The sequence below is a fragment of the Cuculus canorus genome, chromosome 12 (genome assembly GCF_017976375.1).
Source record: "Cuculus canorus isolate bCucCan1 chromosome 12, bCucCan1.pri, whole genome shotgun sequence".
Taxonomy (NCBI): Eukaryota; Metazoa; Chordata; class Aves; order Cuculiformes; family Cuculidae; genus Cuculus; species Cuculus canorus.
In genome coordinates this window covers 904,224-924,760 of record NC_071412.1, presented here as the reverse complement: position 1 = coordinate 924,760, position 20,537 = coordinate 904,224, and the positions used below count along the sequence as shown (strand labels likewise).

Below are 20,537 nucleotides of genomic sequence, written 5' to 3'. Positions count from 1 at the left end.
GCAGTCTCAGTGGCAGTGATTCAAAATCTCTTAAATCATATGAAAATACCGAAAGAGCTAATGAACATATGGGGAAGGGGGGAGGGAGCCAAATGAAGGAAACACTTACCAGCTCTACGAGTTTCTCCAGAAATGGAATCAGTTTTAGCAGTTCGTTGTCATTTTTATCCATGAACCAGCTTTCTATAGGAATTCCATTCGAAAGCTAAAGTAAAATAAAAAAAAATCGTCAACACATTACTTACATTTCATTGATCTAAAAATACAACTCATGAAATAGCATTTGGGGGAAAATAATTTCCAAGCTAGAGTTTATTAGTGTATTTTCCCTTTAAAACTTGCATTAAAATTCATTTCTGAAATATCTCCTTCCTTGGCACCCATTGCTGCAAGGATCTCCACATCGAAGCCAAAGCCAAACCAGCTCTGACAATCCCACTGCTCTGACAAGAGCTGGTGTTCTGAGATGATGTGATGTTAAAGCCGTCCGGACACTGCCTGTGTCCTGGCTGGGCGCAGCGGAGTGCTCGCGAGGCTCAGGCAGGAGCGTTTGCAGAGTTTTTGCTTCTTTAATGTAGGTACTGCAGATCCCACCCTGAGCTTCCTTATCCATGGAAGAGGGACTGACTCAACAGTCACCTACCATCCTTCTGGGAAGTCTAAACTACGGGGCATGACTCTGTAACGCTGAAACATAAGCAGTTCTCATTTCCACCCGCTCTTCCTCATCTCTCTGGCACTGGAAAACCAAACCCACCACGGAACGCAAGGCACAGCCCTGGCAGATGGGCGGTTTCTTTGGCAAAGTGGGACGAGCACCAGAACTGACTGCCCACACAGCCTCTTCCCCTGGAAGTCACTTCCTTCGCACTTGATCAACTCTTCACCAGAGTAAGAACAGGCAAACTCAAGTGATTCATTACAGTGTGGTTTGTGAGCTTAAACACAAATTTAAGGACCAGACTGGAGTAAGAAGTGAGACCAAAGAGTGGCGTTTCACCACCTCCCTCCGGAACATTCTGAGAAGGATGCCTGAGCATCCTGAGGAGAGGCCTCACCTGATAAGCAAAGGCTTGCGGTGAATTGTCAATGATGATCGTTTTTGAGAGATCTCTACCGAGAATGTTTAAGTCCTTTATGTAATTCCCTTGTACACAAACACAATGCTCGCGGAAGAGTCGATGCCTGTGAGTAAAGCAAAATACTAATTAATGAGACAAATTACATCCTCGACATTGCACAGGGGAAAAGAAGAATTAACTTTGCCAACCATTACCCAGGCTTCTCCGCACTGATTACTCAGCCCCTTTCAAAGAACTGCACCCCTTTTCCATCTGCTGTGAGCTGGTGGAATGACCAGTGACTCGTACTCTATGTCGATCTGGTTCTGGCAGGCGTTGGTTGTAACACCTCCTGCTTTCCAACCCAGTCTTTGCAGATAGATCAAAGGGACTCAAAACACTCAATGATTTGCAAGGCCCGTGGACTGGAGATCAGCTATGCACAGGAGCCAGTTCACTGGGGTAATCATCCCTTTATTTCATTCCAACTGTTTCCAGCTCCGGGCCCTGCAGGCCAGAACAAAAACCATTGGAAGAAACATTTTGTTTTCTGTTACCTTCTGCTCACAATTAACCCATTTCAGTTATTAGAGCTCGAAAAAAGCCTCAAGGCCAAACACTCCATCAACTTCTTCCTTTCCAATTAGTCTACTCCCATTTTAATTTATTACAGAAGAAATACAGAGTAAAAGGGTGGACAGACTAAAGGATTCAGATTAAAAAAATACCAGGAATAAAACTGAAATTTCATGCAACATCAACACAATTCTAGTTTAAAAATAAATTGTAAACTAGACAGGCTGCGAGCGTTACAGTCGTACAACCATGCAGTTCCTTTAAGGCTGCTTGTATTTTTAAACAATGTTTTCAGAAGCTGTACACAGCGTGCTGAGTTTCACGGAGGGGCTGAGTTCCTAATGTTGCTATGGAGGAAAATGAGCCAATGCCTCAGCAGCGAGTGGCTTATATATAGACTCTGAGTCACACGTGTGGAGTGCCTGACAACCCTTCCTTAGGAGAATGTCAAAGCTAATCCTGCCTCGGTGTCAGCTCCTCAGAGGCACATGAATCACAGCGGGATTCACACACCACACCAGTCCTCCTGCAGACTCTTTAGAACACCCTTTGGCTGTGCATCCTACGATCTCCTGTTTTCTAACACAGAACTGCAGGCCTGAATCACAGCTCTGAGGGCCTGAGAGGAGTTGTTTTAATGCTAGGGATGCACACGCACCCTCATTTTCTGTAAGAGCAAAAATTTGACATGTTCACGCATCCCGCCTGGCTGTGTGATCCTGCTTGGCTGTGCGATCCCACTAGGCTTAAATCTTCCAATGACTGGAAGCATTTGGAAGCCCAGCTTTGTCTGCCTGTTCAAATTTCAGCGGTAACGAAGTCACCAAAGCCAAACCAGGATTCTGCTGTGCAAGCAACATAAGAACAAGCATAAGGTGACTGTTCCTGGATGAAAACTAGTGAGCAGTTTATCTTTAGGCTCTTAAGGAAATGAGTTACAATGTGCCTAAGCTTCCAAGTGAAAAGAATGGATGCAGCTACTCCCTGGAGGTGTTCAAGGCCAGGGTGGGTGGGGCTTGGAGCCCCCTGATCCAGTGGGAGGTGTCCCTGCCCATCGCAGGAGGTGGAACTGGATGGGCTTTGAGGTCCCTTCTGACTCAAACCATTCCTTGATTCTTATTCTAGGAACCACCACCTCAGTCCAAATGGTAATTTTATTATGCGTGCAAAGAAAATCAAAGTTGCACTGATGAATGTAACAATAAAATCCCGCAGGAGTGCTTTGCCAGCGACGTCGCAGGCATAGAGCTCCTACAGCTCCGACTCCAATCAAGCATAGCTGCTACTGCCTGTACTGGGAACAGCCTGTGCAGAGCGAGTCCCTGAGCAGACTCCTCTCTGGTTTCAGCTTCCCCGCTTAATGGTCCACCTTCCAGATGAGAAAAACAAACAGAATTTCATCCAGCAGAGCTTCTTCATGTCTTAAGGAACCATTGTCGAGAAATGCCAATCGCTTCCAAACACAGCTCAGCATTGAGAGAAGAAATGAAAACCCAGAACAACTGTACTATGAACCCCACAAATAATTTGTGATTGATTAAGAAATAAACCCACGCTGATTGGAAAGATAACTATGCAATCATAGTTTATAAATAATAGATCAAGTTTGAGTAGTTTAAAAAGTAATCTATTGCTCAGTTAATTCTGTGTTCAGGACTGTGCATTGCAAACAGCGTTGCAGCAGTGCGAGAAGCCCCACCAGAGGATGGATGCGGACGGCTTGGGGCCATATAGAGCTGTCTGGGTTCATCTCCTCACCATGGCAATGATTCAAGCGCTTCAGTTCATTTCTCTCTCACTCTTAGACCATACAAAACTGCAAAGCATCAGCTCAGCGAGACACACTGCAACAACGAACACAGCACAATTGCTTTCTGCATCGCGTTTTCTTAGGCAACAGAACTGTTTGCTTATAACAGGCATGTTCACAGTTTTCTCTTTTTACCTGACCAGTTTGCTTTTTAGGGTCTAGTATGTTCAATAACTTGTCTGCATACACCTTCTTAGAAGCAGTAAAAAGAATGATCTATGGATTGAAGGGGAAAAAGCAATTATTTTTAGATATAAGTGTGTGAATATACTTAAAAATGAAATTCAAAGGTAGTGTCTACTTGTTCCTACCTCATAAATCTGAGACATACGTTCCAGGAATTCTCGGAAGAATGGCCGTAACCGGACATAAACCTGAAGCAAAGACAGACTTTAGTAAAGATTCAAAATACTTCAACTACCACCTGCACTGGTATCAGTTCGCAAAGATTAGGTCAAAAAGCATTCTGGATAAAGTTAACGGCCAATATTAACTTCCTACAGAATAATAACGCAATTAAAACAATAATTAAATTAGTGGGCTGCCTAAGCAGCTATGAGTGAAAGCATAAGATGATAACATTAGTCTTCAGAATTTTACTGGAAGATTTAATGGAATTAGAAATAATTTCAATTAAAATATAGAAGCTGGACAATCTCTAAAGGCAAATGAAACCGGTGTTGCTTTGACTAAACATTTTGAATCAGCTTTCACGAGCCAGGAGACATCAGTTCAGTTACCAGCTAATGTGTGTCAGCACAGAAAATCAATAATCCTCTTAATAGCCTTCTTCCACCAGGAATTACACATGGAATATGGAGGTGTCAGAAGCGATAAAACACAAAGGTTTCATCTGTTCCCAATTTTCCATAAGTTCAAATACCACCAGCACAGAACTGCACACCACACACACACACAAATTATTCCCTGTGAAAAATGGCGTACTCACAAGAAGAGATGCTGCATTCAAAGACCTCTGCACCTCTGATTTCACCCAAAATACAGTGACCTGGAGGCATCTCTACCAGCCTGCAGCCGTAAGGCAATGGCCTGGCCCCAGCAGTGGTGAGAGCACAAATCAAGCACTGTTCTGTTCCTGGGGTACCACATCCACACATTTTCTGTTTGAATAAATGCCCTGGTGTGGCACAGATCTGGGCATGACCTAAGCTACCACCAATGACCAGCTAGCGAGAACGACCACCCTGTTGCTCCGCTTATCTTTCTCTTTGGTGCGGAGATTGCCCAGACATAGAATTGCGTGGGTGTAAGGAGTTACTGAAATACCCAGAGAGAGCAGGAGTGCACGGAATGTCTTCTCATTTCAACAAGATAATTTGAGCTTTGTCAGTTTTTAACAGCCACTTATGGACAGGCTTGAAATTACCTTCACAATCCCGTACCTGTCTCAAAAGGATCTGTATTAACTTTTGTGGCCCGGGAGATTACCAGTGGCCAAGACTCCCAGCATTCCCTTGCCTCCACCTGCTGGCAAGGAGAGACGAATGCTGCCAAAGGTGCTGCCATCCGGTCACATGCTGTTAGCAGTTGATGTCTGACACTCAGAACCCGTGACCAACAAACGCGCTGCTCCCCAGTATTTCCAGTACAGGACAACCCACCTCAGAGGACTTGACGCCGGCAGTTTGTAACCCAGACGAGCTGTTACATCCAGATACTTAATAGCTCTTTAATCATCGATGATAGCGAAATACGCAAAGCAAGAATTCAGGTGTTAAACAACAATAAGAAGGGTATATATTCCTCCATGCCACGCTAATTACCTGGTAATGACAATCTTGAAAAAGAAACAGGGAAAGTTGAGTGGCAGCATCTTATAACTCATTTAGGCATACAGTGCACTTAATGTTCATCCTGTTAAAAAAAATAAAAGACAGTATAAAAGAATAAAAGAAAGAAATGATTGGGCAAAATGTCGAAAGCAAAGGTTGTTTTCTGTGTTTTGACACTCAGTTTAAGGCAGGTTTATTTAGCTGGAAAAGTGGCATTTTGTGCAAGTGCTGTCAAGATTGAAGAAGAATTCTGAGCAGGGATTACACATCGCACTGTTCTTGCAGTTCTGAAAACTGGAGCGGTGTGCCAGGGTCACAGTTATAGTAAAACAGGTTTAATTTTGTGGGTTTATCCTGTCGCTCAGCTCAGCCCACATCTGTCAACTGGAATAGCCCATCCTTTCGTCCTGCCACAGGTGGACAGGCCAGCTCTCACTGTGCACGACAAAAACGTGCCCTGACACCACTAACAGGGGCCTGAGACAACTTTCAAAGCAGAGAGACCAGAGAAAACATTATAAAGACATATGTATTTTCTATGAGCGTTTTAAAAAGTGGATTTGTGCCCTCTAAGAATTGTTCTAAGAATTAAAAGATTCATTCTTGATCAATCTCGAATGCAAGACAGACAAAGCTGAATTCTCTATATTTATTAACATCTTGGTTTTCCCACAGTGGATTCAGGAAAGCTGTATGGTGACAGGGAACTGTGTCTGAGACGATAGTAGTTGTAATGATTTTTGTTTAATCAGTGTTCAACACATGCAGCGAAACACTCTATGATTATTTTTTTAATGCAGACTATATTTAATTTAAATACATTGTGTAACATTGAACAAGGCCTTTTTGTTTAAGGCAAACACTACCATTTCAGCCACAAACAGAATAAATGAAACGCTGCCGACCCTTTGCTTTCGGTTTGTGCTTACACAGACACTCACCAAGTCTATAACTAATGAGAATTCCAGGGTGGCTTCTTGTTTTGAGTGGAAGAGCTGGCTTCCTGTTCAGTTTGTTCTTCCGTTAGTGGGGGAACATGTTTGATGAAATAGGATCTGCAAAGGAATACAGATTTTGCTCGTAAAATGTGTATATGTTATTTAAAGCGATAGCCAACTTAATATTTCAAATATTCAAAGCTGCACAAGAAATAAGTATTTTAAAGTAAATTTAATGTAAAGTATATTAAAGTAAAAAAACCTCACTCAAATAAAAAAAGTGTATCAATATACACTTATTTTTAAGTTAAAAGCTTTTGGAATTCGTAATAATGTCTAACTTAAATAAAAATTGCCTTAATCCAATACCCAAATGACCAATTGAATATTTTCAGTACAAATATAAGCACTTACGGACAAAAACTTCCCAGTCTTCTTCATAGTGGCTTCCGCGTGAGCTGATGAGTAGCCACTGTCTGGAGATACTGGTGCTAAAAATTCAACGAAAATGACCAAAAACAAGAAATAAAACAAACACCACAGGAGCTGGTCTCCATTAGTGCGGTTTGTAGAAGTGAAAAACTCGCATACAGGTGCGCCTCAACCACCAGCGACAAAGCTCTCCTTCAGCCCCCCCCGCCAGTCCCTCTACTAAAAGGCTGAATTTACTTCCTTGAGAGGAGCCCTCAAAAACCTCCACGTGACTTTGCCACCGATGGCGTGAGGGTCTAGAGAGGATTCAGATCAACCTCACAATTTGGCACTGGCCATTCACAAAGAGGAGAAGCTGCATTTAATGTATACAATCTTTGTCAAAAAAAACATCTGAGGAAGAAAATGTGGAAACTAATGTAATATCTATGTTCCTCATTCCCCTCACCATGATGTTCTAACACCAGATACCAAAATGTTGCCCAATTCTGTTGGGATCACCAAGTCTCAGTGTGTGTTTTTCATGGGGGTGGGAGGGTTCAGGATTAATAAAAAATGCCTTTCTTCTCAAATCTTGGTTTTCGTTTTCAGTTATGAGGTAACTGAGTTTACACCAGGAACAGAGGGGACTTGCCAAAGCCACTTCTTTGGTGCACAAACAGAGATTTGTCTATTAAACACACAAAATCAATATTAACACCGTTTGCCGTGCCTGAGCAAATGTGAATTGTTAATTTACACAAAATGCAGGTGACAGGATTTCCCGAAGAGCACAAATCACACTGAGCTTCAGCACTGGAGCCCAAGGCAAGTGCACATTTCTTACCTGTAAGTGGTGGCAGGTCACGGTCAGTGGTTTCCTCTACCTCTTCCAAGCCGTTGTTGACAGCAGACCGGACCTGCGCCGCCTGGCTGGTATAGGCTGCTCCATTGGTCGATGTCGCAGTACTTGTAGTGATCTCATCTACCTGTCCATATCAAGCTGTTTCACTATTTCTTCAGCTTCAACAGCTTGTCCGGGCGAATCTGATCCTGATGTTCCTGAGTGAAGATTTTGGTATCCTCAGTCCACTACCTCTAAGCTGAGTTCTACCAGGACGCTGACATTGTCAGGAACCATACACACACAAGACTCAAAATAATCAAAGACAGCTGCACGTGACTGTCGTTACAAAAATCAGAACTAAATGCAGGCCATGACAAATGCTTCTTAAGTTTGGGACAAAGAACTTAATACTCAAGTTTTATCTTTCTTCTTTCTTTTTTGAATAAAACGTGCACCGTGAAAGAAATGTCCCAATGCTCACAAACTGATTTGCTCCTATTGATTAATGACAAACCTTTGCAAGAATTCAGGAGTCCCTTTATCTGGCAGTGGTAGCTCTTGGCCCCATACATCACAGTGACTACACTAGACATCAGAATGACTATCTAGACTTCTGTAAAGCCTTCGACATGGGTCCTCCACAACATCCTTCTCTCTAAACTGGAGAGATATGGATTTGATGGGTGGGACGGTTATGGTGAATAAGAAACTGGTTGGATGGTTTGTATTCAAAGAATAGTGGTCAATGGCTCAAAGTCCAGATGGAGACAAGTGGTTGTCCCTCAGGGCTCCATACTGGGACCAAAGCTGTTTAATATCTTTATCAATGACATTGACAGCGAGATTGAGTGCCACCCTCAGCAAGTTTGCAGATGACACCAAGCTGAGTGGTGTAGTTGCCACACCGGAAGGATGGGATGTCATCCAGAGGGACCTGGACAGGCTGGAGAAGTGGGGCGGTGAGAACCTTATGACATTCAACAAGGCCAAGTGCAAGGTCCTGCACCTGGGTCAGGGCAACCCCCAATTTCAGTATAGGATGGGAGGTGATGTGATTGAGAGCTGCTCTGCGGAGAAGGGCTTGGGGGTGCTGGTCCAACATGAGCTAGCAACGTGTACTCGCAGCCCACAAGGCCAACCAATGTCCTGGGCTGCATCAAAACAAGTGTGGCCAGCAGAGCAACGGAGGGGATTCTGCCCCTGTATTCCTCTCTTGTGAGACCCCATCTGGAATAATGTGTCCACTTCTGGAATCGTCAACATAAGAAGGAGATGAAACTGTTGGAATGGGTCCAGAGGAGGGCTACAAAGATGCCTGGAGGGCTGGAGCACCTCCCATACAAGAACAAGCTGAGAGAGTTGGGGTTGTTCAGCCTGGAGAGGAGAAGGCTCCAAGGAGATCTTATAGTGACTTTCCAACACCTCAAAGGGGCTACAGGAAAGCTGGATGGGGACTACTCATAAAGGCTTGCGGTGATAGGACAAGGGGCAACGGGTATATACTGGAGAGGGCAGAATTTAGACTGGAAGTAGGAAGAACTTCTTCACCATGACAGTGGTGAGGGCACTGGAACAGGTTGCCAAGGGAAGTTGTGGCTGCCCCTGGAGGTGTTCAAGGCCAGGTTGGATGGGCCTTGGACAGCCTGATCCAGTGGGTGGTGTCCCTGCCTACGGCAGCGGGTTGGAACTTTAAGGTCCATGATTTTTTAAGGTCCCTTCCAACCCAAACTATCTATGATTCTATGAAAAGCGTACGGTCGCACCAAAGCAGCTTTTTCTCTAATCAATCTATCACTCTTAGCTTTAACACTACTGGCTTTTTAAAACAACACTCACCATTTTTATTTGCTGGTGAAAAAAATTGAAAACAGGAGAAAATATGGTTCCCAGTAACGTAGTTCGTGGGGGCTGCCAGTGGAAGGATTATCTTCTAATTTTTCCGTTCTGCTTCTACGTGTTGGTTTGTCATTTCGTAACTTCCAGCTTCTGGAAAAGAAAAGTTAGGAAGTATTACTTTTTTACCATGCTTCTGTTGGCTCAATAGTTCCATCTTCTCTTTTATTGTTATTATTTTCACTACAGGAAAGATCCCTCTTGCTTGTGGTTCAATTTGGTCGATGAAAAAATTAGTCTATTTAAAAAAAAGTGCTAGGAATGAAGTAACAACAAAAACTGAAATGCCTATTTTCAACACCATCTTAAGTCCAACACAACTCAGGAAGCACTCTCTGTTGCCATAGATTAACAAAGAATAGAAGTTGAAATTCCTCTAAACGGGCTCGATGCTGGAAGGGCAACTTTAAGAAGCTCATGCCTTTCACAAGGAATATATGGCAGCACTGGTGGGACTCCAGCAGATAGAAACAAGAGAATGTGGCACTGGAACTGCAGTGCTGCACCTCCCAAGATCAAGTCCATAGTTTATTTTCTCCACATACACACACAGATGTGCATAAACACAATTATGAAGTAAAATAATTTTTAGTTGTTATCACAGATAACAAAGGACATGGGAGTAAATAAATCTGCACATTACTAACCATAACACCTAACAACTCAGGTGTTGGATGGGGCTTTGAGCCCTCCAATCCAGTGGGAGGTGTCCCTGCCCATGGCAGGGGGTGGGACTGGATAGGCTTTGAGTCTTTTCCAACCCAAACCAAACATGATGTGCATTTAGTGTGAAGCCCAGTCTAGAAGGAAACATTGCCATCTCCTGGCTGAGATCCAGGAGAAGCTGGAATGAAAGAGAAGCTATTTACTTCACAGTAACACATCTCTAGACGCCTGCCCATATGGAAGTGAGCAAATGCATTTTGTGCACACAAGCTAAGAACCTTCTGTCAGCTGAGCTGACAGAGCTGCACCAGCCCTGAGACTCCTGTGGTTTTTGTATGAACCCAGGGTGTGCCAACAGCAGCTCTGCCCTCACCAGCACAGAGTGGTTTAACCAAGAAGGTCCTGTCACTGTAAGTAACACAGACTCAGCATGCTCTGCGTGCAGATCTCAGACACCCTGATTTAGTCAACGGTTTCTCTTTCATCCGTAAGCACTGTCTGCATGAATCCCACTGTAAGCAGGCACGTAGCTGTTTCTCCCCAGGAGGCAAAAAAATTAACAGCAGCATCACTGGAAAATGGGGTCCCTCCTAAAGCCACGTTACACAGACATCCGCCAACAACCACACAGCAAACTCCCTCCACACTGCAGCCTTTCATCATCAAAGTCACTCATCTGGAGCTCCATCCTCTACTTAGCTCCAGTTCTGCAAACCCTACTGGACTATAAAATCTCTGAGGACCTTGCTGACAAACTTGGCAGAAGCAGACAGGAGGATTCCCAAGTTATGGGGATGGAGAATGAAGGAGCACTGACATGGCCGCACAACCCCCTTAAGTCTGGTTTCCTTAGAAGTCTAGAACATGGGGATTTTTTAAGTCAGATTTGGAATGAGAGCTGGTGTTTACTGACCATTTTATCACATCATTATTAGAGACGTTGAACAAGAAAACAATTTTCATAGGGAATGGGGTTGTGGAATCTCCACCTTAGAGACAGTCGAAGCTCGACAGCAAGGCTCTGAGCAGCCCAATCCAAATCTGAAGCCAGAACTCACTGTGAGCTGGATCAGCGCTGCTGTGAGGGGAGCAGCAGGGACTGGCCCAGGTGACCTCCAGAGATCCCTTCCAATCTAAATTTTCCTATGATTCTATGACAGAAACCCCTCTCCATGTTCGACAAGGTGCTTTCAGTATCTAAGGACACCTGGCTCCTTCCACAAAGGTCATGAGTCAGAAAGTCATATTTCACATTTTGTGAGAAAATGGGAGAAGAACCTAAGTCAGATAATTACCAATGGCTTTGTAGAATGTTTAAATTAAATTAGTTCCAAATAGCTGGCTCCTAATCACATATCCAGATTGCCCTTTCACAACCGACGTGTCTGAGAAGCTCCCCTCTGCCGCTGACAGAGCGTTCTGTGTGAGTGACCAATGTGAGACACCAACTCGCCAGCCACCGCAGCAACAAAATGATCAGAACCTTTACAAACCTCCATTCATCTGACTTTTCCGCCGCACTCGAGAGATCGGTTTGTTAGGCTGTTCTCCTGTTTGAGGTGGTGGATGTGATCAAGTTGTTATCGATATCCCGTTCAATTCTACTTCTTTTTGCAGGGTTTCTCTTTCTTCCTTAAAACAGAAAAAGGAGAAAAAGAAACAGAGTGAATAGTGCGTCTTTCTCCACCGACCACCACTAGAAGGTGTTAGCTGTTAGAGGAAGCTTGACAGAAGGTCCGTTTATTGTTCCACTTCCAGATGGGAATAGGCAATGTGTATCTGGGCAGCTGGAATTTTAAACTCATTTAAACTGACACCACTCAAGGTTAATAGTGAAGTATTGGGAAAAAAACTTGGAATTTCTGTCAGTAAACTGTCAAAAACCATGTCAGTAAGCACTATTTCCCTGGAGAGCTGATTTATAAATGTTGAAGTGCTCTGTAGTTTAGGAAACACAGAGACAAGGCAGCTGGAATTACCTGAAACTGATTTTCTCTGCCTGCTAAATTCCCAGAGAGCACAACAATATCCAGTATGAAATTCTCCACCACGCTGCCTGCATGAAGTGCCTTACTGCACTGTGTACGGCTACACAAGTCGCTGCTCTTTGATCCATCTCAGAATGGTGCAATGGCAAACGGAGCTGTTAAATGCTGTAAGCAAGGGTTCTGACCCAGCGATTCACTTTACCTGCGAGCACACAACTGCTCTTTTCCCAGTGGCAATGACACAAATGACACAGAACCAAACATTTTTGGTATTTCTGTGCATGCATATATGCAGGCACACTATGTGGACAGGTTTTCCCTCTTTTTCCCCAAAGCACCTGCTGCAACTTAATAAAAAGGCAACTGAAATCTAAAGCATGACCATATAAAGTACATGGAAATGTAAGGTGTGAGGACAACACAAAATAAACACAATGAAACATTCAAAAAAAATTAAACAAGTCCACAGATCATACCGGAGTTAATTAACATTTCAATTTAGGGTGACAATATTACCTTTCTGGAGCAGCAGTTTCACGTCTTTAAAAAGAAAAAGAGGAAAAAACGGTTTGTGTGCTCAAAAAAAAAGTAAATAGATCTTATAGAAAAATCAGTCTAAAGCCCATGCTAACAGAGAGCAGCTAAAAGAAATACTAATAACATGGAAATGGATTGGCATCCATGTCAGGAGACCACTGATCCCAAAAGCTTCCAACTGGCAACATCCTTGACCAGCACCCTTGTTGAGAACAATCTAATTACAACCACTTAGTATTACATAATATTGTATGTGCCATATGTAATGAGAGATGAGGGCTGCTCTCCTGAGCTGCTAACACAACAGCAAGGCATCTCCTCTTCTAGGACACTTGTTCAACTTTTGAACAACAGGGAAAAATGAGAGCAATCATTAACTTCCACAAGGTATCCATCACCATTCACCAATAGGCTGTGCTCTCCGGTCTGCTTCATGGAAACCCACAAAAATTACACTAGGAACAAGAAATAAGGCATTAGCAGAAGCATCGAGGATTTCTAAAGCAGAGAGCCCTTCCATCCTCCAGAAGAGGAGCTTACCACAGTGTGGTGGAAAGGTCACGCTGTTGGCCCATGTCGTAGCAGTTAACAGGATTCAAAGGGGAAATTACATAGAACATTGCTGTGCTGCTTGGTTTGTACACTGCAACCGGTCCTGCACAGCTACTGACTTGAATAAACCTTTATAGGTATTTATATAATGATCTGTCTACAATCTAGCCCATTAAATATCACCTGTTCTCATCAATAATTGTGCTGTAATGAGCACGGCAACGTCACACTGACATGTGTGCCTTTAGGTTGTTTTTGGAAACCAGAATATATGAAGAACAGCCTGAACTGAAACCCAGAAGTAAGGACAAACAGTCGAACTCAGCACAGCTCCTGACCGTGCTAGAACCACCGACATGAGCACGTTCCAAGCCCTTTCCAACAGCGAGTTCTTACAATATTCCAACGTTAACATCTCACATCCTAATAGTGCTTCCTGTACACACACCTGCATCAGACTTGTCAGTCTGTGAACAGCAAATACCCCTGCGCGCTTCATCCCAGTGCTGACTGGTGTGGGGCCGTGAGTTAGCAGGACCCACCACCACCCGCTATTCAAAGAGTCGCAGCCCCGACTCTGGTTTCTCTAACTAAAGAGCTGTTAGGTGGTTTCAGGTGTCCCTGCCCATGGCAGGGGGTTGGAACCGGATGATCTTTAAGGTCCACTCCAACCCAAACATTCTATGATCTTTACAGTATCAGATAAATACCCTACGACTCTGATCCAAACTGCCAGGACAGATCCATTATGAAGACGCTTCCTGCCATAAATCCATGCAGCCTGGGTGGGATTTAGATTCCAGCACACCCGTAATTGAATGGCTGGGCAAGTTGCGCACAGACACTATCTCAGAGTTATAACGTTTCCATTGGCAGCCCCAGGACTCCTTTGTTCAGCCACCAGTGCTTTGGAAGACGGCCCAGCAGTAGCGGTATCGCGCCATTCTAATTCCACGGGAAGCCCCTCCAAGTTCTGCTGCAGGCAGGGAGGACACGGAAGGGAACAGCAGAAAAATGTGAGCATCTTATACTAAAAAAACTATCAGGAAGAAAAAGACTGAAGTGTACTTCAGAGATTGGAGAGAGGAAGAGAAGTGGGGAAGAAAGTCAACAGAGAGAGACAAAGGAACGGAACACCAGACATATTTCCCCTTATCTCAAAATTCCAACGTAAAATGTTTTGCTGAGATTTCAGTGGTTTGTGCAGTGGTTTTGCAGCCAAAATGTTGCATGACGTGCGCTATAGGAGTACAGAACGTGAGATAAACAAATTGTCCGTTTTAAATGAAAAACAAAATGTAAGTGGATTTTAACCATTTATTTTTTACTAAAATATTTCTTTGTCCTTACCTCAGTTGTTCCTCTGATAATTAAGACATGCCTTTAAATATTTAATTTCACCATATTTTGACAATTTAAGAATGTACTGTTACTCTAATTAAAATTATTTCAACTTCAGCTTGTTACAAAATTGTTATTTCAACACTTAGATCAAAAAAAGCAGAAAATACTTCTGAATTCATACCATACTGGGATGCATTTGAATTTAGTTATCAGTTCTTGGCTACTCTTCTTTACAGTAATTTACCATAACATCAGCATCTGGACCGCTGGGACTGAATGAAGTTGGGTTTGGCCTCTCCACTCAGAAAACCCACAGTTTTTTTGCATTATCTAGATATAAATTCACCCTGCAAACATACAGGCAACAGGTTTACTGTTGTGCAGACCAACGGAGTTCAGATTTCTGTCTGCATCAGGACAGTATTGAGGTTTAGTGGCTCAGCCCTAACAGTGTTTCAGTTGGAGCCACTGAGAGGGGCAGCATTCACCACAATAACACGGAGTAGTTCCACCCAGGCCATGAGAGCTGCACTTGTGGCCTTGCACTTTCATCGCCTGATGGGTTCCTAAACAACTTTGAATGCAAATGTCAAAACATTTAGCAAATTGATGCCTACAGAGCTGCTTTTCTTAGTTGCCAGTACCATTAATTCCCAAATTCAAAGAATCCGTAAATCAGAAATTAAAAATTTACTGAATTTATAGTGAACCTTCTCACAAAGAAGCGCCTAGAGAATAAATCCTGTGACTACTGGATTGTCTTAAATACACTTACAATTGACTCCCCATAGGGTCTGAAAGGCTGCTTGGTTAGAGAAAGTTCCCTGTTACCCAACAGTGCTAGCACAGTTTCTTCTTGCCTCCTGATTTTTTACAAGGACATTTTGCTTCCACCCTCATTACACGTTTGTTTATTCTTAACGAAACAGTTTTAAATCAAATTTAAACTAATCATAAGCCAATAAAAAGCAAAAGACGCTGAGGGTGTACCTTGGGGTGTGCTGCCCTTAATAAACTTCTTGATTGAAGACAACAAGCCCGGTTTCATTTTTCTGTGGTTTCCCTCCGCCAACAGGCAAGCTCTCTTCCACCTCCGAATGTTTCCTCTTGGCCCTCAGCGCACGTTGTGCGTGGATCTGATTCGACTGCTGAGAAGCTTTCCGCGTTCTCAGCCTCATTTTCATGTGCACCACATGTAAAGCTGCGAAAAGGAGAAACAAAACTATGGAGTAATTGAAGAAACATAGTAAGCGTCAGTCACGAATGCAAACAATTACACAACACTGGTGGTGTTCCGGTGCACTGAGCTTCTACATCCAGCATACGGCTTACTTAAACCAACGAAAAGAGCTGTTTAACTCAAAGCACAGCACTGGCAGAAGAACAAATGAACGTTACCTGGCCATGGACACATCTGATCACATCACTAATCAGTGTTTTGCACAGCATAAGCCTCTGATCCCAGTAGTAGGAACAACAAATCTGACCACTTTTCAGGTGAAAAGAACTGCGTCGTGCCTGGTGTCTTCAGCATCCAATGACCTGGGCAGGCCTTTCCAGCTCTGCACAAGGCTTCATTTTAAGTCTCTACATTAAATTTGAGATGAGGCATAAATCTAAATTGATGTCAAGTGGTCACAAAAGAAAATCATAAATGAGGACTGTGTTCAGTACAGGTGAGGATAAAGCAGCTCCAAGGAACCTAAGATTGACCTTCAGTACAGCTGCATTTGGGAATAAGATTAGACCCTGGGAAGACTCAGGCAAGGGCTAGATTTATTAAAGCAGAGTAAGAGGCCATTCCAAGAATGTGTCCCATTTATCTCCAGCCTCCAACCAAACTGCTCGTGTGGTCAAATCTGTGCATGAATGTAACTGCTTTTCTGGACTAAGGGATACGCCTTCTCCAGCTGAGCGAAGCTTATATATGGGTTGAATTGAGCAGCACTGCTCAGGTGCTTAAAATCATGTATATACTGGATCAGTGGCACAGGAAAGAAGCAGCAACAAATCCACCTGAGCTGAACTGCCCAGAAACACCAGTAAGAAAGCAATACGCATTTCCTGGCTGAAGTCATGGCAAAAAAGGTGTTTCTTTCGAAGAAAAGCATGTGCTCCTCATGACAGGAATCGCTTCTTGCCTTTTTGAGGTCCACTCTCATGTATCTTATTGCTAAATAGAGAGGATCTCTAACACTGGAAATACAAGTGATGTCACAGCAGCTCTCTTCTTTAGGAAGCGGTGGGGGTGGCACTGCTACAACACCGGCACAGAAGCATCATGATAAGAGCTTACAAACCAGCCCAGAAACTGCACTCTGCTGCATTTCTTCACAGACAGACAGATCTTGACCCCAATGAGAGGTGTTCTGGCTAATGAGGAGTAACATAAACTACTGACAATCCTAGAAGCCTGAGCAAAAGAACTGCTCAACAGACACAGACTATGTCTGCTTTAACCACCAGCACACACGGCCATTTCATTTTCCATACGTACGCGTTCCAGCACCTTCCATCAGGTGTTAATACAGACTGGTTACAGACAGGAAACGGACAAGTCAGGACTCAGAAATGCCTGAGGTAACCACGGCAAACAGGCACTGGTATGTGAGGTGTGAGGAAAAGCAGCAGGAACAGCAGCCTGCATGGACAAACAGTGTTTCCTTACAATCGTGTGCCCTTTAGGAACAGCAGCATCCCAGCTCCCACCAGCCACAGCGCCTTCGCTACCAGTATTGGCAGTAAAATTCACTTTGTGATTAAAGGAATCTACTGTACGTGGAGAACAGGAATGCAGAGAAATAATAGAAACCATCTTGGGTTTTGTTTGCTCTCCCTGCCACTAGGAAAATAAAAGATAAAAATAACATTCTTATACAAAGATGTAAATAAACCTGTCCTGTTAACAGAACTTGCACCTCAACTTTTCTTTCTACAAACTGTTGCCAAGGTCAATTTTTTGGCTACGATTTAGAGTGGGAAGGATCCTCAACAACGGACATGTGCTCCTACTGCACTTCGTGGGGATCATTATGAAAATGAAAGAAATTATCAAACATCAACAGACAGGACAGCCCCCAAAGTCACTTTAAACCATGTAAAGTATTTTCACTTCAGAAATACCGAGGAAAGCATTATATTTTATCACCGTGGTGTGGATTAAATCATGTTCTTTGTTAGTACGACTTACTCAGTGGGACACAGCACAGGGTTCAGAGCGGCCCTGATGTCTCGGAGCAAAACTGGCGGGCAATGTGTGTGTGACACTAACCACCTTCATGTCTAGGACTGCCAACACCACCACAGAATCGTTCAGGTTGGAAAACATCTTTAAGATCATCAAGTCCCATGGATCCAGCCTGCCCCGATCCCTCCAGAAGAGGACATCCTCACTGGAACACCAAAGCCTGGGCTTGAGCATCGCTGTACTGTAAATCCTTTCTGCCAGTGCTAACTGTGGTCTCAAGCAAACCCAGTCCCAGAAGCTGAAGTGGTGTTCAGCTGCGCGGGTATGCTGCACAGAATTGAAAACAGCCAGCGCTCCCTAAATCATGTATGTCGAGTAAATCTACATCTACAAAAGTGAGATACTTCATTCTCATTTACCCAGTTTAAAAACACTCTGCAAGGAAAGAAGAGAGGTTACACCAAACTAACTTCAGCTTTTGATTGGCCATGGATAAACCATTTACCATGGGAATTAGGGATTCTGTAAATGAACACTAAACATCTAATGGGATTTAGCACACTCAGAGATGTAAACCACAGTCATTAAAATATTATTTACACGTCTTGAAAACCTGGTAGACATCCTGAATGTGACCTGTACAAAACCAGCAGTCTTCTATAGTATTCTGTCAGGATTGGAAGAAGACTGCCCTTTCCTGGCAGGAGTTAAACATGACTACACTAAAAACAATTGTATGTAAAAAGGAATGAGATGAAAAATTGTAAAACACTAAGATGGACACTTGTGAAATCCTAGTTTGAGAATGAAAATATTACTGACAATTTGCTGTATTACAGCGTGCCTGATTTTTCGAGAACCAAACAAAATACTCAGCAGACAAAAGCTGAATACAATTCAATGTCTGTCCGTGGTGAGTACGTATTGATCCAGCAAGGAGCCACTCGGCCCATCCGTGTTCCATTGCCAGAGGGCTCTTTGGCTCAGTTCACACCCTGGGTATCAGGCCCTGGTTACAAAGATCTCTAATGGACTTAGCAATGGTTACCTGCAATCCACTCAGCAACAGAAGTTTGCCTTCCTCACGCAGGGAGTTTTGACTTGGATTACATTTGTGTTTCTTCTTCCAAAGCAAGCACAGACCCAGACTGCACCACTTAGCACACTCTCAGTCAAAACAGTCAAGTTCAAACATGTACCTGGACTTCCTTCCTCAGCCAGGCACAATCCGGATCTCCCCGCCACGCACCGCCCGGCGCAGCGCCTGACCAAGTGCCTGGAGCACCGAGGGCCTCCCTTTGCCACCCACAGCCCAGACCGTGGCGCTGCCAGGAGCTGTGCGAGACCGAAGCCAAGCGGTTGGACAGGCGGTTCCATGCGGGATTACATCAAACAATCCTAAGAAGTCCGGGGACTTTGGTTCCCTTTCCAGCAGATTCTCTGTCAGGAGCTCACAGCTCAAATACCACTCTCTGGGCAATTGTGCCATTCTGTCTCATGAGGGCCAGCTGACACTGGAGGAGTACCGCAACACTGTGAACCCAAAGCCAACTTTTAAACACACCAAACGCACTGAACATTTAAAGACTCCTGTCAGGTTTCTGCACCATATATGTGCTGTATTTTAAATGCTCGGAAACCCCTTCTGTCTTGAATTTCTTCTACATCTGTAAAGTGAGTGAAAAAAAAGAAAAAAATAAAGACACTCCTCATTCTTCAACAGAAAAATACACGGCAAAATGGGCTAACTGGAATTCTCATAAAACAATTAGTGATAGAGGAAAATAAGAAATGAAGGAGCAACTGAAAAGCAGTGCTGAACGAGCCACGGCTGCAGTAAATTCCCAGTTTCCTGCCCCTCCGAAGATCAGGCTCTCTGCCCCGTCAATCCTGTTGTTATTCCATGGCACACGCACAGCGCACCTACAGGAAAGAATCCCTGCGAGTGACTCACAGCTCTAAACAGGAGCAAACCTCCATGAGATCTGCAGTCCAGGATGATTTCTCTTCCCACCACATACAGCACTGCTGTTTTATCTCTTTTCCCCAAAGCTATTAAATTAGGTGAGGTACAGATAATTACAGAGTTTAAGGCTCTTTGATACAGAAAAAAGTTTAAGATGGTAAAAGAACAATAGCGATGAACAACAGGAAGAGATAACTGACAAGAAAATTCACAATTATAGTGTTGAACAATTCCTATATTTAATTTGGCCCTCGGTAAGAACACTGCTCTGCCACCATGAAATGATACATCTGAGTCCGAACACCACAAGAGCTCTGGAGGATGACGACAACCGAGCACACCTCAGGAGTGTGGCTTGGTGAGGGGGATTTATTTAGTTTTTATTTATCTTTCTCCTATCTGACCAGCTTCTCTAGCGTTCCAGTGTAATGCCCAGGTCTCTCCCAGGCAGATGCTGTGAGTCCTCCATGGATCTTACAGCTTATCAAACTCCCCAACTCCATAGAGGGGGCATACAGAGCTGGGAGTGCTGGTGAGCCTCCCTGCCCAACCTCCCTGGTGCAAGGAGGGAGACCCTGAGTTTCTCCTAAGTAGGAGAGGGGGGAAGGATGGAACTTGTGTCAACTCTGTTGGGATCCTCAGCATTTGTTAAGACAACAGAGCTTCTGCTGCTGTAGATGACATGGAAGAATTAAGAAGAGTGACGAGTAATGTAGTACATTGTGAAAATAGGAAATACATCAGCTGGAATGACATGAGATTGCTGTAATTTTCCAGGGAAGAGGAATATGTTGGTTAAAGAAAGACACCCTACTGCAACCACCACTGATGTTCCTTTTCGCAGCTACAGGTTCTTTTACTGCTTTATCAGATTTTGAGCAAAAGTGTCGATGCATGCGGTTATGGTGTTTATGATGTGGGTACAGATGGACATCTGACCAACGTACAGAAAGCTGTGAACTGTCACC

The 20,537-nt window shown here is 43.7% G+C and overlaps 1 protein-coding gene across 1 annotated transcript in view; it reads right to left on the bottom strand.

Annotated features, from left to right (window-relative positions):
- Positions 1–20,537, bottom strand: part of CTDSPL2 (CTD small phosphatase like 2) — a 39,913-nt gene that overhangs the window by 4,781 nt on the left and 14,595 nt on the right. The window contains 20 exon segments of the mRNA XM_054077140.1: positions 110–205; positions 1,059–1,204; positions 3,588–3,663; positions 3,759–3,821; positions 5,232–5,300; positions 5,302–5,322; positions 6,182–6,205; positions 6,207–6,251; positions 6,253–6,317; positions 6,593–6,622; positions 6,625–6,669; positions 7,437–7,583; positions 7,586–7,651; positions 9,273–9,290; positions 9,293–9,386; positions 9,388–9,422; positions 11,489–11,555; positions 11,557–11,627; positions 15,407–15,455; positions 15,457–15,617. Coding sequence (XP_053933115.1) covers positions 110–205; positions 1,059–1,204; positions 3,588–3,663; positions 3,759–3,821; positions 5,232–5,300; positions 5,302–5,322; positions 6,182–6,205; positions 6,207–6,251; positions 6,253–6,317; positions 6,593–6,622; positions 6,625–6,669; positions 7,437–7,583; positions 7,586–7,651; positions 9,273–9,290; positions 9,293–9,386; positions 9,388–9,422; positions 11,489–11,555; positions 11,557–11,627; positions 15,407–15,455; positions 15,457–15,600 — 1,371 coding nt within the window. The 5' untranslated portion in view covers positions 15,601–15,617.